This window comes from Macrotis lagotis, chromosome X (assembly GCF_037893015.1).
Source record: "Macrotis lagotis isolate mMagLag1 chromosome X, bilby.v1.9.chrom.fasta, whole genome shotgun sequence".
NCBI lineage: Eukaryota > Metazoa > Chordata > Mammalia > Peramelemorphia > Peramelidae > Macrotis > Macrotis lagotis.
The window spans coordinates 658,051,940-658,067,360 of record NC_133666.1 but is presented as its reverse complement, the minus strand read 5'-3'; the positions used below and the strand labels follow the sequence as shown (position 1 = coordinate 658,067,360).

The following is a 15,421-nucleotide window of genomic DNA, read 5'->3' as shown; positions in this document are numbered from 1 at the left end:
AAATGCGGCTAATTCTATGTGATCATCACTTTGTTTCTACAGCACTATTCCCCAGCCTTCTAAGCTGACATCTGTATGTAAGACAGGAAACTTGCTTGGATCAACATAGGCCAGCACTTGTTTATGGGTCCAATAATTGATGAACTCTCTAAGTTTCTTCATGCCTGTCAGACCAGAGGTTTCCTAGAGGGGTTTGTTGACTTCAAAGCAACTTTGTGTTTCTTCCAGGATCTTTTCAATCATACATGCATGAGTGAGGTCAGTCAGTGATTTAATAAGAGCAGCATAATGTTTTTTTCTTGTTTTTTTTTTTTTTGCAAGGGAAAGGGGTTAAGTGGCTTGCCCAAGGCCACACAGCTAAGTAATTGTTAAGTGTCTGAGGCCAGATTTGACTTCAGGTACTCCTGACTCATGCACTGCACCACCTGGCTGCCCCAGCTTTGATAGTAACCATGTTGAAGGAACACTTTCAGATCTCAAAGGATTTTGGCCAAGCTAGGTGCACTTCTATCCTTTCTGGGTCAGTGCTCATACCATCTTGTGATTTCATCTGACCCACATACTTGACAGAGGCTCTAAAAAAACACCATTTGTCAACTGAAAGCTTCAGGCCATTTTCCTCTGGCTGATTCAACCCTTTCATCATTCTACCTTCATGTACTTCGAGGGTCTTCTCAAAAATACTGATGTCATCTAAAGATGTACCCACACTTGAAAATAATTCATATTACAGTTTCATTCTTTTTGAAGGTGACTAGAGCCCCACAGATTTCTTGAGGCATACATTTGAATTGTTAAAATTTAGCTGGACTAACGATAGCAGTCTTTTCTTTATCTTCTTCTGTCACAGGAATCTGATAATGGTCACTACTCAGATCCAATCAGAAAACCAATAACTGCCATCACACAGTCAAGGACATCTAGAACCTTTTGTTCTCTTTTCAGAATCTGATAGTTAACACACATGCATATTTCCAGTTTTCTATAGTACTGCTACAATGGGCAACTTAGAAGGCCCAATATATTGTGTTGATACCATTTCACTCGAAGATTTTTGACATGCTTTCTGAAGTCATCCATCCCCAAAAGGTATCTTTCTAGAGCTTTCCTGGAATTGTTGCAAGTAGCTGAGCTGGGTCCTGTAGGTTACTCTGTGCACATCTTAGATTCTACTCATATACCTTAGCCACTCTTGTTTTCTTTGTTCCTGAGAGAGACCCAGTCAACTATCTTAGTTTCCATTTCAGTAGTTGATCTTTGCTGAAGTTGTTAATTATTCCAGTTAGTTTTTAAGTCAACTCTCTAGGGTTCTATAAAAATCATTATGTCATCTAAAACAAATGGTTGTTTTGTTTCTTTGCTTATGATTATTCCTTCAATTTCCTTTTCTTGTCTTACTGTAATTGCTAATATTTTAAATAATATTGAATAGTAATTATGGTAGTAAGCATCATTACTTCATCCCTGATCTTATTAGAAAAGTTTCTAGTCCATCCCCATTACAAATGTTTGCTTTTGATTTTAGATAGATACTCCTTATAATTTTAAGGAAAACTCCATTTCTTCCTGTGTCTTTCTAGTACTTTTTTTAGGGGAGGCTAAGTTACGCAGTGGATAGAGCACTGGCCTTGGAGGCAGGATTACCTGAGCTCAAATCCATCCTCAGACACTTAATAATTACCTAGCTGTGTGGTCTTGGGCAAGCCACTTAACCCCATTGCCTTGTAAACAAACCCAAAAAACAAAAAAAAAAACCCAAACCCAAAAATCTAGTGCTTTTTTTAAAAATAGGAATGGTTGTTGTATTTTCTGTATTTATTGAAACAATCACGTAATTTTTGTTGTTATTGATATGGTCAGTTATGCTCATAATTTTTCTATACTGAATAATTTCTGTATTTCTGGTATAAATCCAGTCTGGCCATAGTGTATAATCCCTGTGATATTTTGCTGTAATGTCTTTGCTAGTACTTATTTGAATTTTTTTTGCACCAATATTCACCAGGGAAATTGATCTATGGTTTTCCTTGTTTTGATGTTACCCGGTTTGGATGTCTAGAACATTTTTGTATCATAGAAGGAATGTTGGGGGGGGGTTTCTTTACTTATTTTTAAAAATAATTTATGTAGTATTAGAATTAATTGTTTTTTTAAATATTTGGTAGAATTCACATGTAAATGCATCTGGTCCTAGGTTTTTATTTTTTTCTCAGCTCATTTATAGCTTGTTAAATTTCTTTTTCTAAGAGAGAATAATTTAAAATATTCTATTTTATATTCTGTTAATCTGTAAAATTTATATTTTTGCAAATATTCATCCATTTTATTTAGATAGTTCTATTGGTATCTACTTAGGCAAAATAGTTCTTAACAATTGCTTTTATTTCATCTTCATTGGTTGTGAATTTACCATTTTTTTTATATTGGTAATTTGGTGTTTTTTCCTTTCCAAAAGCAAAATAGCCAATGAGTACTGTATTGTTTTTTTAAAACCAGTTCTGACTTTTATTTATACATTGTTTCATTTTTTAATGATAAATTTTTATTAATATCTAATGTGATTTTCTCTATTTCTATTTTGGTGTTTAATTGTAGAATTAAAATTTATTCTTTTTCTAGTCTTTTAATTACATACCCAATTTGTTGAACTCATTCTCTATTTTATTGATTTAGCATTTAGATATATACATTTTCCCCTAAATACTGTTTTGGCTTCATTACACATATTTTAGATCGTCTCATTGTTCTTTAATGAAATTACTGATTCTTTCAATGATTTGTTTTTTAATCCACTCATTTTTTAAGATTAAATTATTTGATTTTCAATTTTTTATTTATTTAAGGCAGTGGGATTAAGTGACTTGCCCAAGGTCACACAACTAGGCAATTTATTAAGTGTCTGACATTGGATTTTAACTCTGGCCCTCTTGACTCCAGGGCCAGTGCTCTATCCACTGCATCACCTAGTTAACCCCTTGATTTTCAGTTTTTAATAAAAGACCCATTATTGAATGCAAATTTTTATTGCATTATCAGAAAAAGGAACACTTACTATTTCTGCTTTTCTGCATTTGTTTATGATTTTTAGTGCCTTAATAATACATGATTAGTTTTGTAAAGGTGCCATGCAGAACTAAGAAATAATGTTCCTTTCTGTCCCACTCAATTTTTTCCAAAGCTCTTCATTTCTAACTTTTCTAAGATTTTATTCATCTCTTTATTTTTTTCCTTGTTAATTTTATGGTTAAATTTATTTTGAACTGAGAGTGGTAAATTGAGATCCTTTTTTAGAATAGTTTTATTTTCTGTTTCCTTCTATAACTTATTTAACTTTTCTTTCAAGAACTTGGTGGCTATATCATTATGTATAATTATGTTCAGTATTTTTATTAATTCATTATCTGTGGTACTTTTTAGCAAAATGTAGTGTTTCCTATTAGCTTTTAATTAGATCTGTTTTGCACTTACTTTGAGATAATAATTACTATGCTTGTCTTTTTTTTTCTTTCACCTGAAACATAAGTTCTATTCCAGCCTCTTATTTTCACTCCATGTGAATGTATTTCTATTGTGTTTCTATAAAAAAATCCTTGTAGGATTCTGGTTTCTTATCCATTTATTATTCTCTCCTGTTTTATGGATGAGTTCATCCTATTCAATTTCACAGTTGAGATTATTAACTATATTTCTTTATACCCTCTGTTATTTTACTTATACTTTTTTTTAACCTTTTCCCTCAAGAAAAAGTTTTGCTTCTAATTACTGCCTCTCTTAATCTGCCTTCCCATTTATCCCCTATTCTCTTTTTCTATTAATCCCTTTACTTTCTATTTCCCTGTTAGGAAACATTAATTTGTGTAACTTACCTGTGTGTATTTTTATTTTTCCATTTTTGAACCAGTTTAGAGGAGACTGAAGCTCAACTATTGCCCTCCCCAAATTCTCCCCTCCATTACATATACTCTTCCTTGCATATTTCATTTATGTGAGATAATTTTCTTCATTCTTTCTCTGCATTCCCTGCTCTCTTATTGCATTCCTTTCTCATCCATCCATTTTTCTTTTGAGGTCATCCCAACATAATATAATTATATTACACTGTCTGTCTAAGGAGTCTCTCTATTCTAGTGAAGGTCAAGTTCTGAGGAATTATGCATATCATCTTCCTCATTGGAATGTAAACAGTTCAACCTTGTTTAGAATCCTTATGATTTCTTTTTTTTTATGCTTCATTTTTTTTTGTGCTTCCTTTTTTTTTCCTGCTTCACTTGAGTCTTGTGTTTGAATTTAAAATTTTCTATTCTGCTCTAGTCTTTTCCTTAAGAATCCTTGAAAATCCTGGGAGGCAGTTAGGTGGTGCAGTGGATGGAGCACTGAGTCAGGAAGATCTGAATTCAAATCCATCCTCAGATACATAATAATTACCTAGCTGTGTAACCTTGGGCAAGTCACTTAAGCCCATTGTCTTGCAAAAAATCAAAGGGGAAAAAAATCCTTGAAAATCATTTATTTGATTCCTCCACCTTCCCCCCCCCCCATTAGGATTTATATTCAGTTTTGCTTTGTAGGCTATTTTTGGTTGTAATTTTTGCTCCTTTGCTATCTGTAGTATCATATTCTGTATCTTTCATTCCTTTATCATGGTAACTGCTAAATCTTGTGTGATCCTATGTCACTTTTGATTTCCAAATTTTTTTTTTCTGGCTACTTGCAATATTTTCTGCTTAATGTAGAAGCCTGGATTTTGGCTCAGATAGTCCCAAGAGTTGTCATTTGGATTTTCTTTCAGGAGTTGATCAGTAGATTATTATTATTATATATATATATTTTGGTTTTTAGGTTTTTGGTTTTTGCAAGGCAATAGGGTCAAGTGACTTGTCCAAGTTCACACAGCAAAATGAGTATTAAGTGTCTGAGGTTGGATTTGAACTTGGGTCCTTCTGATTCTAGCACGGGTGATCTATCCCATTGTGCCATTTAGCTGCCTTGATCAGTAAATTATTTCAATTTCTACTTTGCTTTCTGGTTCTAAGATATCTGAAACTTTTTCTTTATAATATTTTGAAATATGATATCTTGACTCTTTTCTTGTTAATGACTTTCAGGCAGTCCAGTGATTCTTAAATCATCCCTCCTTGATTTATTTTCCTGATCAGCTTTTTTTCTCTTTAAGATCTTACAAATTTTCTTGTTTTTTTAAAAGTTTTTTATTTTATTGTTTATTATTTTTTAATGAAAAAAGTCATTTATTAAGACTTACTACATATTGTTTATTTTTTAAAGAATTTTAAAAAATTTATTTAAGGCAATGGGGTTAAGTGACTTGCCCAAGGTCACACAGCTAGGTAATTATTAAGTGACTGAGGCAAGATTTGAACTCAGGTGTTCCTGACTCCAGGGCCAGAACTCTATCCACTCTGCCACCAAGCTGCCCCCTGTGTTTTATTGTTTGTTGATGTTTCTTGTAGTCATTAACTTCCATTTGGCCAATTCTAATTTTTAAGGGATTATTTTCATTAGAATTTGATTAATTCCTGATTTTTAAGTAATGATTTTTTATTAGTATTTCTTGTCCAAGTTACTAATTTTCTTGTCATAGTTTTTTAAGAAAGATTTTATTTAGTTTGAGTTTTACAATTTTCCCCCCATTCTTGCTTCCCTCCCCTCCCCCCCGAAGGCATTCTGTTAGTTTGTCATAGTTTTTTTTTTTTTTTGTTTTTTGTTTTAGATTTTTCAAGGCAGTGGGGTTAAGTGGCTTGCCCAAGGCTACAAGACTAGGTAATTATTAAGTGTCTGAGGTCTGGTGCTCCATTCACTGCGCCACCTAGCTGCCCCTTGTCATAGTTTTCTTACATAATTTGAACTTCTTTTCCCAGTTTATCATCTACTGCTCTTATTTAATTTTTAAGATTTTTTTCTTTTTTTTTTTAAAACAAATCTTTAACTGTTCCGGGAATTCTTGTTGGGCTTTTATTTAGTTTGCATTTTTACATTGAGTTTTTTGTTTTTAGATGTTTCTGAGTCATTATCTTCTGTATATGTATCTTGAATTTCCCCCTAACCATAGTAGCTTTCTATAGTTAGGTTCTTTTTTTTGTTTGTTTTTTGGTTCATTTTTCCAGCCTACTTTTTAACTTTGGATTTTATGTTAGGTTAGAATCTGCTCACCTCTGATGGTGGGGATGTGGAGTGGTTGGGTTTTCTAACCTTAACTTCTGTATTATTTTCACAGTTCAGACTGGGAGCCTGTTAAATTTTTGGTGATCTGAGAAGTCTGTTCACTGCCTCGATTTTAGCTCTGCAAATTTCTGACCCTGATTTGGATCTGTTGGCTTGTGTATAGTTGAATTTCCATAGACTGTCTCTGGACTCACTCATTGTTATCTCACTGGAAAGTTCTGCATTCAAAGTCAAGGAACTGCTCATTCCTCCTTTGGGGAAACCAGTTGGTTTTGGTTGTCTTTTCTGTTTTCTCCCATTGCAGACATCTGTGCAGGCCTAAAGGTTTAGAACTGAGGCCCCATTCTGTTCTTATTCTTAGAACTAGGACTGCTTCCTTGAGACCGCTCCTCTGGGTAATGAAGCTGTCCTGTGGTACCTGTTTGTGCTCCAGGAGTCTAGTAGAGGAATCCCCTGGCATCTCTTTCTGCCCTGGTATTCAGTGCCCTTACTAACCCTGGGTGCTGGGACTGCTTCCCACTGGGGTTGCCACTGATTCAGCCCTGTGCTTGCTCCCTGTGGCCACACTACTGCTGTGTTCCTGGCCAGTCCCCACTCTCCTGTCTGCAGACCTCTCTATCTGCCTAAACTATTCTGAGTTGGAAAAAGGATTCACTGTGACTTTTTCTTGGCTTTTCCAAATAGAATTCACTCTGGTGTGCTTTCTGGGTCATTGTGGAGGAACCAAAGCAAAAATGTACTTCTCCTTTCACCACCTTGACTCTGTCCCTTTTTTTTCTATTCTTTTCTCTTTCCAGTCCTTTTCTCTTTTCTCTCTCCTTTTCTCTTCCCCTCCCTCCCTCTTTCCTTTGTTTCTGTCTTTCTTTGACTGTCCCTTCTTTCCTTGACTGCCCCTTCTTTCCCTCTCTCTACCTTCCTCCCTCTTCCATTCTTCTCTTCCTTCTCTCTTTTTCTTCTTCCTTCCCCTCCTTCCTTTCCCTGCTTTCTTTCTCCCTTCCTTCTCCCTCCTTTCCTCTTTTCTCCTCCCACCTCCCTCCTCCCTTCCTTCAATGCTTTACTATCCCACCCTTCTCCTTTCCCTCCCTCCCTTCCTTCCCCTGTAGTCTCAATGGAATGTAACCTTTAGAGCAGTCTGTTTCATATTTATCTTTGTGTTCCTGGCCATTGGCATGACCAGTTGATTGCTTACTTGAATACTAAAATTTGAAATATTTTCATTTTTCTTTTCAAGGTATTGGAGGAAGGAGGGAAGCAAAACACAGGGCTAAATATCAGGTAATACCCTTTTAAAGTTATATTTGTAACACAATTTGATAATATGCACAATGGAATTTGAATATATATATACACATATATATGACAGGATAAGAGTGCTCATCATCTGCCTTTGTTCATAATAAGTGTAATATCAAAATTTGATTTTCATATTTAAATTTATGATATTCTTACCCTCTTATAAGTAATTAGAGTGCTTTGTATATCACCAGCTGATAAAATATAGTGTCAAATCTGCTTGCAAATGAGTTACTTTATGTGATATAGTTTGCTTGATATGGAAAGGTTTATTTTGGAAGTTGTTCTAACTTGAAAACATTTCAGTCTATTTATATCATATACTCTGAAGGAAAAAATAAGGTGAATCATGAACTGTCCTTTTGGTGGCCTCCTGGGTGTTTCAGTGAGGGGAGTTTAATTTTCTTTGCCTGCCAACCTCTGAGACTCAAGAATAGCTGAGTTCTGACTGTGGGGAGGCTGCCTCCATGCTTGAACTTGGGCTGAATAGACCAATCTGCTTTATGATCTACTGCAGTGAATGCTGCTCTAATTCACACCAACTATTCCAAACTGTAAACTGTGTGTGTGTGTGTGTGTGTGTGTATGAATATATATACATATATAAATAAATATAATGTATATACACACACACACACTATTCATGTGATGAGTGCTTGTTGTAAATTTGTTTTATAAAATGTGTTGTATTTTTAAATAGACTGTCATTCAGGTAACAAGCATTTATGAAGGTCTGCTAGACCCTTGTTGTGTGCTGGGGTTACAACCACAATCAGAAGGCTCTTGCCCTCAAGGAACTCCCAGTCTTACATGAGTGGCACTATGAGAGCAGTTGTGTGCATACAAGATATGAGAAATAATCAGATAATGAAGGGTCGTAGGCATTCCTAGGCTCATGACTCTGGGCTGGAAAGGATCTCAGAAATCATTCTTTTATGGGCTTCCTACTGAGTGGGGAAGGGACTTTCTGAAGAGTCCCCAAGTGAGCAGGTCACAGTCAGGATTTGAATCCAGGTCCACTGATGCCAAATCTAGAACTCTTCCAGCTACAGCGTGCTGCTTCACAGAGCCCAGCCCTTGAATCCTCAGTTTTGAGCACAGGTATTCTGATTTGGCAGTAGAGAGACAGATCTAGGACTGGGGTCAGATTTTTAGAAAACTGGAAGACTCTTTGTGTCTCCAGGCTCCAGTCAGCTAGTCACAAGCATTTATGAAGCACCTGCTTTGTACAGGCGCTGTGCTGAGCACTAGGGATACAAAGAGGCAAAAGACAGCTCCTGCCCACAAAGAGTTCCCATTCTGTTGGGGAAGATCATGTGCAAAACAATATGTGCAGACAAGCCAAAGACAGCATAAATAGGAAATAATCAAGAGAGAAAGGGCCCTGGGAAGATGGAGAAAGACTTGTTGAGGAAGATGGGATTGAGTTGGATCTTGGTTGTAAATGACAGCTGCATGATCCATGAAGGGAGTTTCTTCTAAGGAGCCTAGCAAGAGTCCCTTCTACCAGTGAGAACTCGGCTTCATCTCCTAAGTAAAATACAACTAAAATCCACTCACCAGCTGCAAAGGACTAAAGCAGGCAGCCAGCAGGAGGAATGAATAGGCTGTCAGAAAGCTTCATTATGTGTCTGCTGTGGAGTATTTGACATCTGAAATGAGACACAGCAGTGCATAAAAGTTTCCTTAAAGTTTGACTTAAAGTCATCTTTATTGGCAAGTGGTGTTTATCATTGAAGTTGGTTTATTTGATATAAAATCAGGGAAACAGATCTATTGATTTTACATGTTGAAGTTCTTTAAGAGATCTGCTATAGAGGGTTAGAAACCATTTTTTCTTTTGCTGAATTTTATTACCTTTGTAGTTGATTTAATTGAGAGAAAATCAGGGAAAATCTTATATGGTCTTATATTTTGAATTACAAGGTAAACTTTTGAAGTTCTTGAAGCTTTCTGCTGTACAGAGTTAGAAACCATATTTTCTTTTGCTAAGTTTTCTTTTTCTGATTTTGTTTAGAATTTATTTTAAAGAGGAGGTGATAATGCACCATGGCAGCGGTTCTCAGAATGCCCAACTTCAGAAGTCCTGGTCCTTCACAGGCAGTGAGGGGGATGAGCAGCAAGCCCATTCCCACCTGCCCCAGTCCCCTGCAGCTCCATTTGCTCCTTCAGCAAGCCCGTCTGCCCCGCAGTCGCCCAGTTACCAAATCCAACAGCTTATGAGCAGAAGTCCAGTGGCTGGTCAGAATGTCAATATTACACTGCAGAATGTTGGACCGGTTGTTGGAGGAAACCAGCAGATCACCCTCACCCCTTTGCCAATCCCCAACTCAACTTCCCCAGGTTTTCAGTTTAATTCTCAGCAGAGGAGGTTTGAGCATGGCTCCCCGTCCTACATCCAAGTTACCTCCCCATTACCCCAGCAGGTCCAGTCTCAGAGCCCAACCCAATCCAGCCCTGGGCCGGTTCAGGCCTTGCAGAGCGTGCGGGCGGGCACTCCGGGCCCAGGACTGGGTATCTGCAGCTCCAGCCCCACTGGAGGCTTCGTGGACGCTAGTGTCCTCGTGAGACAGATCAGTTTGAGCCCTTCAAATGGTGGACACTTTGTATATCAGGAGGGCTCGGGCATTGCCCAGATTGCTCAGGGAGGACAGGTTCAACTCCAGCATGCAGGGGGTCCGATTACCGTTCGTGAACGCAGACTTTCCCAGCCCCACACCCAGACGGGCGGCACCATTCATCATCTTGGACCCCAGAGCCCAGTTGCTAGTGGTGCCAGTATGCAACCTTTGACTAGCCCCAGTCACATTGCAACAACTAGCTTGCCACCCCAGATCAGCAGTATTATTCAAGGACAACTGATCCAACAGCAGCAAGTACTTCAAGGACAACAGCTGAATAGACCATTGGGGTTTGAGAGGCCTTCAGGCGTCTTACTCTCTGGAGTTGGAGGCTCTTCTGCTTTTGGCATGACTTCACCACCTCCTGGACCAACCAGCCCTTCTAGAGCCGCTGTGCCACAGGGTCTTTCCAATCTTCCTCTCGCTCCTGTGGGAAGTATAGGAGTGAAAAAAGTACCTAAAAAATTGGAAGAAATTCCACCAGCATCTCAAGAAACAGCTCAAATGAGAAAGCAATGCCTGGATCATCATTACAGAGAGATGGAGGCTCTAAAAGAAAACTTTAAGGAGTATTTGATTGAATTATTTTTCTTGCAACATCTTCAAGGGAATATGATGGATTTCTTAACTTTTAAGAAGAAACTTTATGGACCCTTACATGCATATCTTAGACAGAATGATTTGGATTTTGAAGAAGAGGAAGAAGAGGAACAATCTGAGGTTATTAATGATGAGGTAAGAAGTCTAATACTTAATGACATGTTTTTATTATACAGTGGATATGTTGTATGTGGCATACATTGGTCATTTTTCCATTGAAAAATATAATTTTGAAAAACTGCTATATTCATGGGATATCAGTAATTTTCTTTTGAATGAAATTGATATTAAGGATGTGCAAGTTATTAGAAAATTTAAGTGAAAAAAAATTTTAAACTAGAAAATGCCACATATGTTACTAGTACTCTTCCTCTTTTCAAGGTATAAGCTCTAGAAGTGCTTTTGTATTTGTTTTTGATGGAGAATGCTTTGGATGTCTTGCTTTCTTTCCCAAACCTCTCCTATCTCCATTATTCTTTCAGGTTTTTTCCCCTAATTATATTAGAATGAAAATCCCAATTTTGATGTCATTTTGATGTCATTTAACACTGATTACTCTCCCTTGTAATAAGGAAGATGTATCCTGGGTTTATGACTGGTTGTAGATAAAAGCAACAACCAATGAAAAGGCTTTGTAGTCCTAGGAATTTTGGTAGCAGCAGCAAGAAATAAATGTTCAAAACTGAGAATCCTAAATCTATGATGAATCAGGAGTTTATCCTTTTATATTTGTCTGTAACAAAATGTTAAAGTCTTAGAATAAAAATTGCAGTGGGCAAGATCCTGATATTTTAACTAATTCTAACAATTCTGAAGGTTTTACATTTAGAAAAACTCATCATATGGAATCTGAATTAGAATCTTTTTTTGTTTGTTTGTTTTTGTTTTTTGTGGAGCTATGGGGTTAAGCGACGACTTGCCCAGTTCAATTAGCTTGTAAGTGTTTGAGGTCAAATTTGAACTCAGTTCTTCCTGACTGTGTATCAGTGCTCTATTCACTGCACCACATTGCTGACTGAAAATATGGTAAATTTAAAACTTTGATCATTTTATCTTCTTGTGTATTTGAAGAATGATCCCTTTATGTTAAATTCTGCTAGAAATAATTGATATCCATAAATTGATTTAGAGTAAAATATTTTTTTAAATTAACTAAATGTGCCTTCAGTTATTTGAGTGTGTACATGTGGTATTGATATCAGAAAATAGTCTTTAATCTTAAGAATAAAATATCACATCAATTTAAATTTAAAAATTTACTTAAAAATGCAATTTCATTCAGTGCTTCATCATTGTAACAGGTTTTTGCTAAGTACATGCTACAGTTATAAGGAAAAGTAGGATTTTAGATGAAAGAGGCTTCAGGGGTGACTTCTTCTGACCCTTCAAGTTAAGGAAACTCCCAGAAAATCTCTGGGAAAATTTAGGTAATTTACCTATGGTGTTTATGATTATGACTTTATTGTTGGAAGCTCCAGTGAAGCTTTATCATCACTCACTGTAGCAGGTTTGCAGTTTTGTTAGGGTAAAGATTTCTGGGGTCCTGAGAAGTTCCATGGTTTGCCTGGCAGAAGTGACCCTTGAAGACCAGCCTCTCAACCACCAGTTAGTCTTCTTCTTCACAATGTCCTAGAGTTAGACAGCTGCAGAGCTGGGAATTGGAATGCTGTCTGTGGCAGCTGTCTTTTTACATTTCTGAGATGCTTTCAGGTTGATAAAGTACTTTCTATATGCCCATGTGCAAGATTGTAGTCCAAGTGCCATTATAATAATGTTATAAATGGGAAAATGGAAGCCTTGAAGAAATAATTATTACAACAGGGATTTGAACTCAGTTTTAGCTATCCCAAGTCATATGCTTGTCATGCCATCACCTCCCTGATATCACTGTCTTCTTCCAGAATGAAGAACAAACATCATCAGATGACAGGGTCCTTACTGAAAATACCAAGCAGGGCAGGGTTAGTGTTTTGGTTAATGGGGTAGGAGGTTGACTGCATGGTGAGATTTGAAGGGCACTGTCCAAAGGCCTTCTTGTCCCCAAATTAGTTCCCCTATTAACTTCCCTACAGTGGTGAGAATTCCTCTCATGGAAACTGCTGAAATCCCTTTTGAAAAATCAAAACCTAAACGCAATCTGCCTTTGGTGACCTTAGCTACCTGGTCTTGAAGTTAGGCAGATTTGGATTCAAGTGTTGCCAATATCACACATTAGCTTTATGAACCTGTGCAAATCACCTAAACTTTCAGTTTCCCTGAAACAGCCCAATCCCTTCTGTAGAACAGTTATTCATCTACAGTTTCTTTTCCTTCTCTTAAACAAAAACATAGATTTACTTATCTCGTCATCACGAAACTACTCTTGGGAATGGGAGTCATTAATGTCTTAGATGAATTAGGTTTTCAGAGATTTAACTAGTATGTCAAAGAGTGAGAATTGAGTGGTCATTTTAAAATTCATATGTTGATATTTAAAAAAGGATTCCAAGCCCTTTTTCTTTTTTCTTTTTTTTTGCAAGGCAAACCGGGTTAAGTGGCTTGCCCAAGGCCACACAGCTAGTAACCTATTAAATGTCTGAGACTGGATTTGAACTCAGGTCCTCCTGACTCCAGGGCTGGTGCTTTATCCACTGTGCCACCTAGCCGCCCCTTTTTATTTTCTTTGAGTATTTTTTCTTACTAGATAATACATTTTGTGTTATGGTTTGTATTAATCATATTGATTTTTGAAAGTTATTTCCTAAATCAATCTGATTTTCTTTCCGATTCATCTTAGCCATCTTCATTTTTTTTTTCTCTGACTCCCAAACTGTATCTGGACCCTTGATGTAAAATGTCATTTGACTTAAGAGCAGTTTAATATAATTATACTGAGTATTAGGTTTGACTAGGCTCACTCAGGGAAGTGGTTTGTTTCTCTTGAAAGATTTTTTCATTAGCTTAACTGTCAAAACTTTTTGTTGGGGGGTAAAGTACTTTGCAAACCTGAAAGCCCTGTAGAAATGTTAGCTATTATGACATTGATTTTATCCTGCGATAAAATGAAATCATAATATGTTAATGTTACCTTCTTTGTTTGTCTTCTGTACAGTTTTTGTTTACCTTCCCTTTTTTCCTTTTTTAAGTACTTGCAAACCCTGAAGACCTTCTTCCCTATAGGGAAAGTAGATCACTTTAATATCCAGGCTTTAGGATCCATGGTAGTCAATTGCTAGGTTTGTGTCTTAAATGTTCAGGCTTTTCTTGGTAAAAAAGATCATTCTGAGAAACTGTTGTTGTCTACAAATTCTTAAAGTAATTTGTGTTGGAATAAAAGTATCCTTTGGTGAAGATAAAATCATGTCCCCTCTTCACTGAAGTTCCACCAGTTTAGCAGGCAGTAGTTTACAGTGTTGATCGACTTAAAAATTGTTTTCCCTTTTCCCCTTTCCCCTTCAAATATTTCTCCCCTCAGGTAAAGGTTGTGACAGGAAAGGATGGGCAGACTGGGACTCCTGTTGCTATTGCAACCCAGCTTCCTCCAAATGTTTCTGCTGCTTTTGCGTCCTCGCAGCAGCCATTTCAGGTACTTTTTGATGGATTTTAGATTCATCCCGATTTGCTATTTCCTAGATTAATTGATTTTTCAAGAACCTATACCTTGTTATTAATCATTTATATATGTTTGAAAGTTTTTTTAAAACTTCAGAATTTTAATACATTATTTTTTCTCTCCTCTGAAAAGTGAGGAAATTTAAGTGATCCTATTCTCAGATTTGGGGCTTGCTTTCATTAAATTTCACCTTGAGTGTTGTTTTTTTTTGTTGTTGTTTATTTCTCGATGCTTTTGATTCTTCTATGGTTTTTGTGCAGTTGTGGTTTGTCTTGAATGTAAATGTAGATTTTGTTTGCACTGAGGAACATAGTTCTTTTAAGAGAAATATTTCTTATAAATTCTTTTTTTTCCTGGAGCAAGTTCTTTTAATAGTTGTGGTTAGAAATATTTGATGTTTTATTACAAGAACAGAAAATGAAATATGAATGAAAAGATAAAACAAGCTTAATAATTATTTTTTCCTGTACATTTTTCTTAGTGTTTCATAGAAGACTAATATGTTTTTAGTGAATTCTCAGAGAACAGTCTTAAAAGTTTTCAAAAATTGCTAACAGTTCCTTGTTATATATGATTATAGCTTCTGATTGCTTTGTCTTTTAGTTTACATCATTGATTCAGGAAAATGCAGTCCTCCTGTCCTAGGACTAAAATTTACATAGTTGTTCCATTTCCTGCCTTGATGATCCATGTTTTATAAGAATTTTTTTATTGTTCAATTTTCAAAGGATTTACTAAGTACAACAAACACAATTGGGTTCACTCATTTCTAAAACAGCACCCTTGTGTTTAAATAGGGAGACTTGCCTATATTTTTGTGTGTGCTGTATTTCTTTCCAGTAAATTACTCACTCCTTGAAGGCTACAATTATTAATTTTTTTTCTTTGTATCCTTGGCACCTAGCTCCTGCCTTGCATATAATAGGTCTTAATAAATGTTTATTGAATTGAATGAAGCATTTTTTTTTAGGTTTTTGCAAGGCAATGGGATCAAGTGGCTTGCCCAATGCCACAAAGCTAGGTAATTGTCAAGTATCTGAGGCTGGATTTGAGCTCAGGTACTCCTGACTCCAGGGCCAGTGCTCTATCCACTGTACCACCTAGCCGCCCCTGAATGAAGAAGCATCTTTAATGG

The 15,421-nt window shown here is 36.5% G+C and overlaps 1 protein-coding gene across 3 annotated transcripts in view; it reads left to right on the top strand.

Annotated features, from left to right (window-relative positions):
• The window catches only part of LOC141501327 (E1A-binding protein p400-like), a 143,763-nt gene that overhangs the window by 12,694 nt on the left and 115,648 nt on the right, over window positions 1-15,421 (top strand). For 2 of the 3 annotated variants that reach the window (XM_074205220.1, XM_074205222.1), the window contains exons 2-4: window positions 7,412-7,455; window positions 9,491-10,829; window positions 14,149-14,259. In XM_074205220.1, coding sequence (XP_074061321.1) covers window positions 9,516-10,829; window positions 14,149-14,259 — 1,425 coding nt within the window. In that variant the 5' untranslated portion in view covers window positions 7,412-7,455; window positions 9,491-9,515. Of the gene's footprint in view, window positions 1-3,448; window positions 6,655-7,411; window positions 7,456-9,490; window positions 10,830-14,148; window positions 14,260-15,421 lie in introns of those variants that run through there. The other variant, XM_074205221.1, reaches the window with a different exon arrangement.